The sequence below is a fragment of the Neodiprion pinetum genome, chromosome 1 (assembly GCF_021155775.2).
Source record: "Neodiprion pinetum isolate iyNeoPine1 chromosome 1, iyNeoPine1.2, whole genome shotgun sequence".
NCBI classification, from domain to species: Eukaryota; Metazoa; Arthropoda; class Insecta; order Hymenoptera; family Diprionidae; genus Neodiprion; species Neodiprion pinetum.
The window spans coordinates 36,583,068-36,598,168 of record NC_060232.1 but is presented as its reverse complement, the minus strand read 5'-3'; the positions used below and the strand labels follow the sequence as shown (position 1 = coordinate 36,598,168).

Sequence of the window (15,101 nt, the reverse complement as noted above, 5' to 3'; positions counted from 1 at the left end):
GCGGATAAAATGTGATACAGCTTATATTGCGTTATGCCTTCATCTCGGTCGACGCGAATCTTTCGAGGGGGACACAGAGGTCAACGAGCTCCATAGTTTTTGTCCTGTGCTTTATACGCGAAATGTCGCGAAACAGTGTATGAAAAGTTGGTAAAGTGAGAGGAAAAAAAAGACATACCAATAAAATTACTCCGCCACAGTGGGAATTTTCAAAACAGATTTCTTAACCTTATTTTCATTTTTCTTTTTTTCGATTAGACTAATTTTCTTTTGCACAAAATAATTTGGCGCCTGTACCGGTCTCCGTGGATAATTGCGTAAATATTTTTTGGTTTTTTTTTTTTCTTCTTTTGCTAATTTCTTTTCCGATACTACGATGCGCGACTTCACTCAAAACGACCGTAGCTTCACTTTGCAGGTCGTTCGTCATTTATCACACTTACCGAATGTCAATCCGGTTTCTTATTTTTTCATATAATGAATGCTGAGGGAATATTGAAAGTTTTATTTTCCTTGTGTGATACGGATACGTAAGAGGCACGGTTCGTAAAATTTTTAGTCACTTATAGTCGAATCCGTTGTTTCACAGCAATGAAAAAATTCTTTTCGAACTTCCTTTTGAAAAATTGAACGGACGATTAAAAAAAAAAAAATAGAGAAGACACATTCGCAAAAGCTGGTAGATATACGCTAAAAATGCTCTTTTTTGACGGCACTTTCAATATTACCCTCAGTGGAAACATTCGACCGCAGCCCACTGGACTCAAATTCCATTTCCTGTGACAAGAAGTACATTTTCACTGTCCACACACACGATGTTACGAATATTCGTTCATAATTAACTGGAAAGAGAAAGAAAAGAAAAAATAACCCATAACCACTTTTGCAAAGTTCGTTTAAGCGATAAAGACTGATAAGGTTTTCGGCAAATGTTCAAGCGTGGAAAAACAATAAAAATTGTTAGCCGAAAATTTGGCGAACCGAAGATTCGAATCGTATAAGCTCTACGGTAACCGTACCTATTTCACGAGCATTGATAGCATTGCGGGTTCATAAACTGACGCTTAAATTCGGCGAGCTTACGGCTGGAGCGATAAAAGATCGATAGACACGAACGCGGATCGCGGGGCGAATGGATCTATCGGCAAATCGGAGCGCCGAGTGACCGGAGCAATGAATTGAGCTACGGACGTTCTGAGTGACGAGCGAATGAGGGAAGGAGACAGTCTTCTCTACTGGAATTATATGCGAATATAATACGTAGGTGTATTATACGTGCATATACATATGTGTATTGTATATTCATACGGTGTATAGTATGGTATAACATACGTAAGTATACAGCTAGGTATACGGACCCATTTTACTTCTACGATGCAAGGCCGTGCAGCGTAGCAAACAGTGCTCAAAATTAAACGTAATATATCAACGCATACTTATGCATTATGGGTATTAGGTGTATAATTCATAATATACGTGGTATACAGATACGTATTGCAGGGTGTAATAGTTTGGAAAATAATAAGTGAACGTTTTGGATTCTACAAGAGTTGCAGAAAAAAAAACATTTCACCGTATGTATCGAAGCTATTTTTTTTTTTTAGAGAAATTTATGTTAGCTGTTCGTAATGTTTTTTTTTAATTATTTTCTTGCCTCACGTTTTTTTATATTCATCACATCACACCGCAGACATCGAGACGAATCCAACGAGCTACGACAACAATTATTTAATTCTTAACATTGACAAGATACAGCTAATTTTAAGTCTTTGTCTTTTTTTAGATAATCTCTTTTTTGTTTGGAATATTCAAAAACCGCTAATAGAATTTGTTAGCCAAAAGAAAATTCATACCGATCTTAAATAATATCGGGGTAGTCTTGAAGTTTGTTTTTGGTCGGAAAAAAAACTTAAAAATACAGCATTCGGTTTGAAAAACTGGTCTTAAACAAATATATATGTATAGTCCGGTTAGATGATTCGAACGACAGTGTTGTATAAGTGGTAAAATATTTCTCCTTCTTCAAAATCGACGAATTTTAGGTGAAAATAACACAATTAGTTTTCGTTTTTACTGCAACTACATTGCAATTTCTAAAGTACTCACCTACAGTTTCCTCGTACTAATCCACCCCGCGCAGGTATTCACAGGTATAATTATAAACTCGAGTATGTAACGCAACGTACAAATTCGTGTAAGTGAAACGCTAACGCGGCTGCTAACGACGGCCAAGACTTTTCTTATCTTTGTCTGACAGCAAACTTACCAGTCCGACGTTCGGGGAGGTTTAGGGTCGTCGTCTTCAAACGGACGGGCTCACTGCGTCCCTTGGAGTTGCTCGCGAAGACGGTGACGTGGTAGGTCGTTCCGGGGTCGAGACCATTGACGGAGAACATCGGCACCTTGCTCGTCGAGTTGTAGACGAGGGATCCGGCCTTGGCCAGTTCGTTGCCTGTCTCGATGTCTATTTCGAGGGTGAACTCCTGGGGAAGACCCCCGTCAAATCCCTCGGTACACTCGACGTGAAGGGAGTCGGTGGTCTGATTGAGGACCGAACAGTTGTGCGGATTGTCCGGATGACCTGCAACCAGATTTATGCCAAGCCTTGGGTCACCGTGGGCGTGAAAACATATCCGGAGAAACGCAGGGGCGGCACCTGATGTGCCTGAAAAATTGCATCACAACTTTTTCTTTTTCTTCTTCTTCTTCTTCTTCTTCTTCTTCTTCTGGTTCTTCCGCTTTGCCAAGCTTTTGCGGCCGCTGCGAACGTGCCGTGAAAACCAAGCGTCACGATTTTCTACTTTACAGGGTGCAGCGAGTCGGGAATATTTATAGCAAAGCTGCACTATTTGCTGAAAATCCAGACGATATTCCATCGTCGAAAGACCAATCGGTTCGACTGTTTTTTGAACGGTCACTGATTTCCCCGATTGTGCTGCATCGAACAGGGTCTGTGCAAAAGTTCGAACGTATCATTATCCGGAATTCGATTAGTCCAAACGGTTGAAATTCTCACCAACTCCGACTCATCGAGGGGTTGAAATTCCTGACGGTTGAAATTACCGAAAGGTCAGAATTCCGCGAACGATTCTAACTGGCTGTAGCGAAAAATTTTCCCGAAGTATTAATTACGACCCTTTGGAAATTCATGCCATTCCAATATTTACCCAGACTGTCAGGATTCGAAACAATTATTGTCATTCCTAATATCGTGCGTCAAAACAGCTGTTGCATATAATTTCCAGACTATTGGACTAGGGCTTATTTCCCGCTGTTCGACGATTTCTATACATTCCGGAAATAAAATTATACAGTAGTCGCTGGAAGAGTATGAAGAAGAATTCAGTCCCATCATGCTAACGCTGGGAACTCTATTACAAGTGCCAGGTTGTTGAGGAGGGTCGGGTAAATACTACAGAGGTACTATAATATAATCGTTCGATCCATAATGAACAGTGAGCTACGCTCGTCACTCTACGTTCCGATCGGGTAAGGGGTTCCGGAACTTCCGGTCAGCCGGAGACTCGAGTCAACGATCCAAGATCGGAACGGCGGGAGTTAAGTGACCACGAAACGCGATCCGCGTTGCGGAGTAGATGCAACGCCGCTTCGTCCAATTCATGCCCAGCTGAAAGCCACACACCTACTCACGTTGGATTTCAGGACGTCAAAGAGCTCGTTAGAGATTGACGAGAGAGAGAGGGAGATAGAGAGAGAATGGCACCAGACGATGGAAACCGGAGAATCTTATCTCCGAAATGGCGGCACCAAAGGCGGTCACAAATCGCTATGGATCGGGCCATCCAGGCCAACCTTCACACCCCGTTGGTCTCGAGGCAATATACTCCCGAATATCCGCCCTTGAACGAAACGCCCCTGTGTAGAGTCCGGTTATTTTTTCACCCCAACTGTATACGGATAGTGTTCCAACAGAAATCGTCGCCCTTGGGTGTTTCTCAGCAGCGTTCGCCGAGTCACGTCCCTGATCATTCGGGTAAAGGCCAGGACCATTTGCCGAACGAATGGCTAAACGAAAAACGTCGGTGGATATAATCCTTACCGGATTAACCGTCTCACGGTGAAAAGAAACGTGAAGCCCGTTAACGCGACCGTACGACGTAGACACCGAGTAACGAGTTAAAAATGGTACTTGTGCAAAATTTGACGTTCATTCGATCGGCATGAAAGAGGAGATGGAACCACGAAAGACCGACGGTGCATAATTCACTTCCGGTACTCGAAACACGTGGATATGCACCAGGCAAGAAAGGGTCATTCAAAGCTTTTTTTTTTAGTAGTCGTGGTCACTCACCGGCAGGAACGATGGTGTATACGCATGGCTCCAATTGGGCCCCCTGATCGTTTACACCCAAGCAAACGAGGCTTCCGTAATCGGACTCGGTCATCGGGGTGTAGGAAACTACCGATTGGGCCCGATCCGAGGTTACGTGAGCCTGGGCGATGTCGACGGCTTCGGCGCTGCTGTTGAACCTCCACGTGAACGAGACGTTGGCGGGGTTCGCCTCGAGTTCGCAGCGTATCCTGACGGTCTCCTGACGCGCGACTCCGTAGACCTTCGTTTGACCAGGTCTGCATACCGGAGCGACTGGAAAATCGGAAGGAAAATTTGTCAAGTTGTTTGGTTACCGATATCCGGTCGATGTTTCACTCACACTTTATGTCCAGATTGAGGGCGTTGCTCTCCCCGTCACCCTCGCGATTGCTACCAACGCACGTGTATATTCCGGTTCGGCTCCGCGTCACACTTTGAAGCACCAAGCTCTGGTTGCTAACGATCGTACCAGCGGCCGCGTTGTGGTACAACGGATTACCCTGGACACAGATTTGGCAGGTACGTTATAGGTATAAATCAAGATCCGTGTAGATTTACCCGCGCATTGGTAGCGGGGATTTTTAATCGATTAGTGACTAATCGACTGCGCTTCTCCCGCCCACCCTTACGTGTACATACGCTCTGGAAATTCAATCACAATATGGAAGAGAGAAACGTCACGAGCTTCGATAAATCTCGTGCGGTATATACAACAGATTTCTAATTCAAAAACCAGTTTTTTTACCGACCCCGATATCTCGTTACCCGAATTGCTTCGGACCCTTTGAAAAAGTATTTTAACCTCGAGCCGCTGTACAGTACTCATCGTTTAATTTGATAAAGAAACAAAAAATGTCTTTCACATTGCGCAGAAACTCACGTTGTGTCGCCAGGATACCTTGTAGACCCATGGATTCGACTTGATGTTGCACTCGAAGTAGACGTCGATGCCTTCGCGGATCGGACTTCCGTTAAGGTTGCTACCAAGCTCCAAGGTTACCACGGGTGTGTCTGCGGAACGTGGTGAAAATGTGTAAAACATAGGCGACGGCTGTGAGACCGAAATAGGAATGATTTTGAGTGGCGTAAAGCATGACGTCACAATTGTTATTAGACGGTGAGAATAAATAAACAAGGCACAAACAACATCTGCGATAATATACTACGGTACAGCACTAGGCTGGTCTACGCGGAGCGTGAGAAAAAGCAGACCTCATCGCTTCGCGAGATTAAGGTCACAACGTGGCGAACAAGAACAAAACAAAAAAAAAAGAGAAAAAAAAAACGTAACAACGACGAAAAGTTAAACAAATTTCACTCTCACGGTGTATATCGAGCTTCCAGCCATCTTCTATCGTCGAGTGTGGAATCGAGGGTACGCTTCCTTTGCAGGACAAGAACTTCCCGGCGTCCTCTATGCTCGGTACGAAAGTCAGGGTGCTCGTCGTCGTGTTGCCGTCCGGACTGACCTGCTCGACCGGGCGTGAAACGAAAAAGTGTATAAAACAAGACAATCGTCGACGACGTCGTGGACTGAGTACGGAAAACGGGGTAATTGCCAAGGGGACGAAAAACCCCGCGGCAAATGCGGCTAGGTACGGAACAAAAACACGAGACTCAGTTTTCCTAATTTGCGAGGAGAAGGCGCTGCGCATCGGCCTTTGTCTTGCCTACGGTATTAAATTTTTTCCGTTCCCATTTGTCGGGAACTTCACTGTTTTTTACTTTTCGGAGCTGAATTAAAACTCGATCATCTGACGTCAGGGCTTCGGTACATATACACACTCATACACTGAGCCAATCGTCCGGTAGTTTGCTTCGAGTACCTACCTTTGATCTACGAGAATAAGAAGAAGAAAAAAAAAAAAAAACCACACACACACACGCGACACCTAAGCCTCACCGTCAGCCTGGTGTTCTTCAGCGGTATGTTTCCCTTCGACCATATGACGTCGGGTGTCGGTCTGGCTCCGACAACTTCGCACTCAATTTCGTAAGTGGTACCGGCACTGAGCGGTCGGTTTTCACCCTGGAGTCGCACCCACAATGGTTTAACTGAAATGCAAAGACAGAATGAAGTCGCGATGATCATTCGAACGCGACGCGACGCCGATGTTAATATACGCTTACGATTCATGTTCAAAGTTACAGTCCCAACGATCGGTGTGACCATGTTATTGTTGGAAGCCTGACAAGTGAGCGTTGTGGAAAGGTGTTTCCGTTCCAACTTCTCCAATCGCAGCACATTCCGCACACTCCGATTTCCCACAGCTTCGAAACTCTCGTCCAGCAGAACGCTCTCGTCCCACCAAGTTACTCGGGGTTGGGGTCGTCCTGCAATATCGCATGCCGATTCGTTACCCTGGCTACTACGACTTGGAATTACACCGGCGAAAAGACAAGTTTGACAGATGGAGAAAACACTGGCTGCAGAGGCATCGAGGAGGAACGTTCTGACCTTACGGAATATTGTTTCAGCCTGTTCGTTACCGTCTTAATTACAATCTGCCATTTAACAGTGTAGTTTATCTTTTTCCCCATCTGTCGAATCGAATAACTGTCTTCAACTTGCGCAATGTTCAGATCGTTTTCACGAGAGATACGATATTGCAAATAGAAAAGTGCCGTGTTCGCGCATAATGTTGCATAAGGATAAACTGTGGCGATAATAAAAAGGCGAAAAAAGGTATAATAGAGAAATTCTCACCCCCTGTCGCGACGCATGTAATGTTGACGGAGGCACCCTCGCTGTAGGGACCCAGAATGTAATTCTGGATGTGAGCGATCCCGTCTTCGTCCAGTATGCTCAGCCTTTCGGGGGGAACTGTAACCGAAATTCATCGATAAATTTGGCTCCTGTGTATAAATCCTCTCCGGACCGTAATATATTCCGCTGTTGCCAAAGGGGGTTTTTCGCTATATTACGGTTTTGCTCAGAAAGTGGCGGGGCTCGTTCCCAGGCTCTGCCGCGTTATACATACAGCCCACACCGGCGAATCCATACATATATAAATAAAACACGTGGTAACAAAAACTAAACAAAAGCGAATAAAACGGCGATAAAAAACGGGAAAAAGAAGAAAAAAAGACGAGAGAAAAGAAAAAACAATTCAATTCCTCTTCCGTAATGACTTTGAAACCTAATTGTGAACTGGTACACGAGTCGTTTAAAAACAGGCTTTTACATCCGGGGGTTGAGAACAAAGTCCAGATGCGTAAGGGTGGTTTTCTTTTTTTGTAACTTTTTTATTTTTTTTTTTATTTTCTCTCTCTCCAAATATCAACAAACATGTTGAGTGACGAAAAAGGTGCGTGTTAAAATTTAGCCCAGTTAATTGATTGATGGGAAAAAAACGGAAAAAACGCCAGTTTCTGACAAAATCCGAATTCACAGCATTTCACTGTTCTTGCACCGCGGCGATAATAAATCCTTTGACGGGGCGAACCGGGGAACGATTTTCTTGTAAAAAGGTAACGCCAACCACCCGCCGGATTTCCAAACCAAAGTGAAACGTTAACGGGGGCTCGGGCGAATCCCCGAATAGCGGAAGACAGACCGCGGCGCCATGGTGCCAGGGTGCCGGGGTGATCGAAGAGGAATCCAACTCCTGGCATTCAAATAAATTCTGGCTTTGTTCGTGGCCTCGATAGACACGTGACCCCGGATCAACTTGGGATGCAAAACCGGAATCCGAGTCGATCCGCTCGGCTACAGCAATGAAAAATTGAGCACAAAAACGACTGATTCAAGGGCTAAAGAAAACAAACAAAAAAAGAATTGCAACCCTTTTCTCTGAAAAGTAACAGGCACGTTGCCTTAAATTTTTTGCCCTCGATTTTTGTACTTTCGAATTCAAAAATTAATGTGTTCCACTTACTGATGACGGTCAAGTTGACCTTGCTGTTTCTGGTCGGCGACTGCTTGAAGTCAACCCTGCATCTGTAGAGTCCATTATCCTTCTCGGTTACGGATTCAAGGTTCAGTTTAGCGGGCTTGTCGGACTGCTTGAAGAAGGCTCTGTTTCCGATACTGGAATCAGACCAGTGCGTGGCGTGCTGCACGTTGCCGTGACCCCGACAATCGAAGCTGCAAAATCGACGCAAGAAAGACAATGTAACGTTGAACAGTGCAAATTTTCCTTTCGCTTTCACTCGTCCGGATAAAGAACATCTCTCGCATTCACTACCCGAGAATTAAAGGGGGTCAGGGCTTGACTTTTCGCAGGAAACATGAAAGACGTTTGAAAAGGTAAGAAAAAAACGTGAAAATTCGCTAGGCTTGTTTCTGTGATCAACGAAATAACGCGAATTGGCGCAAAACTGGCCACCTTATTTCCGTTTCGCCATTTTTCCATCGTGTATACTTCGCAGACTATTTTCAGCTAAGAAACGCGGTTGCAATACCACGTAGAGAAGAGACGAGAAGAAGACGGTGCAAAAAGGACGCCGCCGGGAAATTCTGCGAGCTTTCGCTGTTTCCCCGTGGGATATTTTTCTCCGCACACGGTCACGCCAGTGCAATATTCACGCGTGCCACGGGACTCGCTTGCTTGCCTTCGAAATAACGCCATGCGTGCGAGTTCCATTGAGAGAAGAGGACGACGTGTCCCCCTCGTGTGAGCCCTTTGAATCGGCCTGAGATTAGTGTCGTCGTCCTTTATTGTCCTCGCGAGTGCGAGTGTTGTAATTAATCCGAGCGTGAACACTGCAAGCTCTTTTGGCTTCGATCGTGATCGTCACCATCATCGACGACTTCTACTCCACGTTTACAAACCTGTATATCGGATTGTTGGATTCTTCTTTGTACCAGATGACCAGATAGAGTCTGTCACCGTTGATCGGAGGCTCGACGTCACACGGCAGCTGCGCTACTCCTCCAGCTACGGCCTGAGCTTCGCTCATCGCAACTGAAAATAAAAATGAAAAGAGCTTTCGGTTAACTTTGCAATCAAAAGAACCTCGGAATCAGACACGACTTTAATTAAGAGAAATTAGCGTATGTCGATGATTCTTTCAACAAGGCACCATTCTGGAATAAAATTACATCCCGACTAAGTTCGAGCATTTTTTCACCCAACGTTTATCATTATATTTGACAAAAGATCTGTAAAGTCGTGTACAAAGATTGACCTTTTTCAACCCTTCGTTACAACTCGCTTCCATTCGCGTAGAATACCTATTCACTTCCGGTTTCGAAGAGTTTCCAGTACCGTGGATGGTTTCGAGGATGGTGATGAGAGAGCCGTGCGCAAGTGACCTAGGCGGGACAGGTTGTCGTAGACACGAGTAGTGCGGTTCGTTGCTGAGAGGATTTGAGTCGAGTCGAGTCGAGGCCGAGGCGGGTTTTCTCCGGAGCGTATGGAATGGCTAATTACGCCGACGTGTTTACCGGTGAATTAATTACATCGACGGCAACGCTACTTGACTACCGGGCATTGTGGTTATAGTGCGCAAACAACCCGAGGCCGCGACACACCTGGGGCGAAATTTATGAACGGGCGAATTACCCGTTGACATATGGATCACGAAGCAACGGGGCAGCTCTTGACGTAGAAATCCATCGGCGATGGTACCTTTTGCGCCATGGTTAACCGCCATATGGGCGAGTGGCCACGCGACTCCGCGTCACCATCCATTATGGTTAATTCAACCCCGGATACAATGCCGCGACCCGGGGCACAAAGCGCCTGCGGTGTTTTGTTCCTGGTTCCGCAGGCGTGCTCCTGGAGTCCAGGCATCTTCCTCCGTTTCGCCGGCGACGATCCCCTTCCTCGCTCTATCAAATCTGTTCCGAATTTCATCCTAATCGGATCGGCGAGGGTCGTTTAACTCGGGCGAAGATAGTTTCGACAGGTTTCACTCCCAACCGCGTTTAGAAGCATTCGAGAAACCCTTTTGTTCTCTATTTTGTTTTTTGATCCTTTATACGGAAGAAAAGGTGTTGACGAAACCAGCAGTGACACGGACAGTGGTCTCTGGGCTGCGCCATTCCCATCTCGTCGCAAAAATCTTGTTTTTGAATATTCAAGCTTACCGACAACGGCGTCTTCGCTCTTCTCGAAAGCTGATCTCATCCGACGGATATTAATGCCAAGCTCGCGGTCGAGATACTTTTTTCCGTCATACTTAGCGTCACGGATTTTTATTAAATTCGGAAAAGAGCCGGGAAAAGGTCGTATATTGACTTGCTGTGCGGGGTCAAAGGATCAACTAGCGGATTTTTAAAGGAAAGAATTTAGTTGTTTACTGCAATAATTCCAACCGAATCGTAGAGGGGGAAGAATTTTCAAAGTTTCGTTCTCGGTTTGTCTTCCAAGAAGCTTATGGTAACTTTTCTAATTGTAAAGTTTGATACCGCGAGGGGATCAAAGTTTGGCATCTACTTTGTGGATGCGGATCCTGAAAAACGTGATACTTTAAAACGGTTCTCACCCCTTTAATCAGTTTCTGAAAAAATTACCCTCAGGCAAAATCCTTCTCTTATTCAGTTTTACGAAAAAAAAAAAAAACACTGCTCATCCTTGTTACATCGTACAAATACACGAACCTTTTATATTTGTTGTCAAAATATCTCATCTTACGGTACGCGTTTCTCGTGATCAAAGCCAGCGGTTTGGTCCCACAACCGCACGTGGAATTGACAAGAAAACGTCCTTGCAGAGTAGATCTGTTCGGTAATCTTATAAGCTTCTCAACTGGCTCGCGAGTTCCATGAAAATCCCGAATCGCAGAACTCGGCATAAAGCCACGTACTCTGATTTATGTGGAAAGCTTCATGCACCAACAATTAATGTCTGCGAGCAATTCTCGTCAAAGAGGATATTCCCTTGAAAAAAAAGAGAGCAAGCCACGGTCTGCAAGCTCTCGAAAATCTTGGACGCTAATTATTCCGAGAAAGACTGTGCATATTGTCGCGGGTGTACAATCCCAGTAAGAACCCGAAAAGTCAGATTCATAATCGCGTCGAATTTTCGAAACACGGAAACTTAATTCATTCACCATTTTACGCGAATCCTGCATTCTCACTCCTCAGCTTTAAAAGCGATTCGAGGGTATTTGGTATCTATGTCTGGAGGTTCCGTTCATGGTTCCAAGTTTCGACATAACGCGGACCTCAGTAATCCGAACTATGGATGTACAGAACATTCCGTTACTACTTGCAGTAATATTCGCAATGAATTTTGTCTGCGTACCAACGATCGAATGAACCGTTCGCCGATTCATACGAGAGATGAAGTAAGTCGATCTTCCGGGAAGGATCAAGGCACCTTACCGAAGCTTGAAGTAAACTACAGCAATTCCATAATGAAACGAATCAGCGCGCTTTCCGTCAAAAGCTCCGCTTCAAAAGTTGCTCCGAATGTATCATTCACCAGTGCACCACCGTGGTCGGATTCGGTACAAGCGAAGATGGACCGAGGAGGATATGCGGTGGACCCGGTGGATGGCGAACTTGAGTTCCTAAGCCGCACGGAGTATATTTACGAGGGTAGCCTCGGCGCCGGTGGCGGCCTCCCCGAGGACCGAAGGTTCCAAAGTTCCTCGGAGATGGTTAAAGCTCTCGATGGAAGCACACACGGGGACCGCCGGCCGGTCGCCCGTGCGGTATGTAAATCGCTGGGGACGTGTGGAGCCCGGACGGCGTTTATCCACCCTGTTTATATACCGCGGTGGAGAGTAATGTATGCGCACACATGCGCATAATACCGGGTGATTCATATTTTGCAGCGAAGATACAGGAAAGTTTGAGAATACGGTGGCGACCGTGAGATGCGAGATTCCTGCGACTGAAAGCTCCCCTTTCGTACGTTTGATAAGAAGAGCGCCTGCAGGATCGAATTGTTTTTTTCATTGGTTCAAACCTTTCGCGAAACTGACTCAAGAACGATATTGGAATTTCGTTTAGCATAGTCGAGCGCATACCACTCGCGTACGTTTATTCTCTTCGAATCGTTTTTCTCATCCTTCGGCGATGTCTTTACATGTTTTCATCGTACAAAGAACACTCGAGAACTGCATCGCGACTTGCTCCGTGTGTTTGACGTGTGCCAGGTCCTTTTATCACGAGAACTGTAACCCTCTCTTCTTCGCGAATACTACAGAATTTTTTTGGTGCCAGCGGTGGGATGGATTCGCTCCTTGAAGAACTGACTCACTTCATCTGCTCGCGTGTATTTAAACCCTGAATCAGCTGGCTGTACGGGTAACGACAAGTACAGGGAACCCGGCAATCTCCGGTACTCCCAGAGCTCAAAGCAGAATCGCGAGTGGATTTCCGGTGCACACCGTGTCTTAATTACCCCCGTGTATAAGTACCGAGTGAAACGTGGTCGGGAAGAACGGGGTTTGTTTCGAAGTCTGGGGTAAGAGATTGCGGAGAAAGAAAGTGGAGGCAAAGTGCGAAGAGCGAAACAGAGAGAGAGAGAGAAAGAGAGAGGAATCGCACGGGGTGTGGGTACAGACGAGAGATGATGAGTGACACTACACTCGGTTTAATTGGAATGCGTCGCCATGACGCCAACGCGCGATTCCCCGAGGATTTCACAGGGGTGAAATTTTTCCTCCCGCCTACGACGAGGACCAGAGTTACACGAAGGTTGTACACGCGCGCGTTCTTACACTCGAAAAACTACGAGTCCCCTTCTAGCTTAACAAGGAACCGGGCGGCACTCTCCGCATCCTTTTCCAAGTGACAAAGCCCTCCTGCATGCCGTTCGTCCTGACAACTCGTCGTGTATGTAGTATGTACCACCTTACATAGCGGGGAGGACTACCGTACCGTATTCAAATTCTCCTCCCAGAGGTCGTTGGCATTCCCTTGGATGCGCTAGCTATACCAGCGGTATAAGGTACCCACCCCTCTAGGTACCCACTGCAATCATTTCTCCCACGCGAACATCACGGAATAGTGTTATGTGCTGTCTGAGGACAAACCGGTTCAGGGACTGCGACACCTTATTATACTCTTTTCGCTCGGCACTTACGAGGGTTTCGAACAAATTCATGAGAATTCTTGGAAAATCTACCTTTTCTTTTATAACAGATGCTGAAAGTTTCGACTATAAATCACTGCTGATAATTTTCTTAGCAGCCCTTCCTGAAGTATCACCACAGCGTTGATCTTTTCTGAATATGGAGGTCGCATGACCCTTAACCTAATTCACCAAGTCCTGGTGAACATCAGAGGCATAGGAATGACTGTACTATAACTTGACTCGAGTATTCTTGTTGTTGGACAGTCTAATCGTACCTTGACACTCCAATCGTTAATCTCAGAGTGCCGAAAGACCACATTGACAACGTTGACAGCTGTCACTTTCGACGTTGTGCCACCATGATTACCAACGAGTGTAAGAACGGGTTGTCAATGATTTCGGACAGGCGTGCAATCGCGAAAGACCAAGTAATTCAGAATGTGGAACAGTGTGAGCAAGGCCAGGACGCGTGTGGACATTGGGATTGTTAATAAGAGTAGTGAGCACGCAGTTAAGGGGGCTCGACCTTTTGTTTCCTGGAACACGAATTGCTGTTCAAGAGCGATAAAGCCTTCGAAGCGTCAGAGTTTGCGGTTAGGCGTGGTAAAAGGGGGTAGAAGGTACTCGGTTTGTAGAATGCTCGCACCGTGGTGCAAGGGTGGACCTTTTCTTGGCTGTGGTAACCGCGTGCACGTGGCTCCCGTATGAAAGGAGACCCGCACATAATTATTCCATCGGACCGGTCCGGCCGGGGCGCAACTTGATACCACCCTTTGAACACAGGCGTATAAACACACACACGCACAGGCAAATACTCGCGTACCCTGATTCGCGGCCTTTGTTAGCCATGGTGTAAACGGCCGGCTCCGATTCTTGCAAGATCCATTCACCGTTCGCTCGCTTACTCCTCTCATTCGTCGGGCCCTTCGGCGAGGTACGACAAAATTACACCCCTCTTACACTTCTCGCCAATTGAATTCAGAACCGGAATGTTATTTCCAGTCTCTCTGTGTTTGTTCGAGATTGATGAATAACTCGGTCACGTTGTACCCTAAAACGATCTTTCCTGGGTATTTCATTGCAGTCTTTCCTTCGTTTCTTTATATTCCGGACACGCTAATTTCGGGGCCCGTTACTCGGAGCAGGGAACCTCCTTCGGCGGTTCGAGCTTAACTTGATGAAACGGGATGAAGGACATCTAAAACGCACTTCACCTCCTCGTTTTCCGCAACTTTTTCTACGTCTGTCTAGACCGCATGGTTTGAGAGAGATTAATTTCACCCTAAGGATCGATCCGGAGAGTGCTCGAGCAATTAATACGGACATTGTATCGAGGTGGAGGAGTCTGCGATAAGGAGAGACGAGAAAAGCTCGCGAAGAGTGGTGTAAGGTGAACACTCTGGTTTATCGGCAGAGAAGATACATATATATATATATATACACATCTATTGTTACATTCTTCGGTAAGAAAAATACCGACGAAAAAATGTTTCCGCACAACAGGGAGTATTCAGTATATATATATATTGCCTATATGTACCTTCACAGTCCGGGAAAAGCGTAAATAGGAATCCATCAAATCGGAGGCAACGGAAGACGGGGGTGGAATTCTATTGCCGAAGGGGGAGGAGGCACGAGATATGGGAGAGTGTGGAGGAGACAGAAAGCGGGCAAAAACAATCAAGAGATCTTCCGACTGGAGATCAGCAGCCACCCTCACCCTGCAGTTCGGTTCAGCGTTGATACCGCGGTACACGGCGCCGGGGGATGCCGGAAGAAGTGTGGATAACTCC

General features: G+C 46.0%; 1 protein-coding gene across 7 annotated transcripts in view; it reads right to left on the bottom strand.

Moving 5' to 3' along the window:
* The window catches only part of LOC124221125 (nephrin), a 73,184-nt gene that overhangs the window by 13,907 nt on the left and 44,176 nt on the right, over positions 1-15,101 (bottom strand). For 5 of the 7 annotated variants that reach the window (XM_069133118.1, XM_069133116.1, XM_046631291.2 and 2 more), the window contains exons 3-12: positions 9,108-9,240; positions 8,212-8,420; positions 7,041-7,157; positions 6,464-6,667; positions 6,237-6,388; positions 5,658-5,802; positions 5,214-5,344; positions 4,674-4,833; positions 4,313-4,606; positions 2,267-2,581 (exon numbers count right to left, since the gene is read on the bottom strand). In XM_069133118.1, the coding sequence (XP_068989219.1) occupies positions 2,267-2,581; positions 4,313-4,606; positions 4,674-4,833; positions 5,214-5,344; positions 5,658-5,802; positions 6,237-6,388; positions 6,464-6,667; positions 7,041-7,157; positions 8,212-8,420; positions 9,108-9,240 (1,860 nt within the window). Of the gene's footprint in view, positions 1-2,266; positions 2,582-4,312; positions 4,607-4,673; positions 4,834-5,213; positions 5,345-5,657; positions 5,803-6,236; positions 6,389-6,463; positions 6,668-7,040; positions 7,158-7,890; positions 8,030-8,211; positions 8,421-9,107; positions 9,241-15,101 lie in introns of those variants that run through there. The other 2 variants (XM_069133120.1, XM_069133130.1) reach the window with 2 other exon arrangements.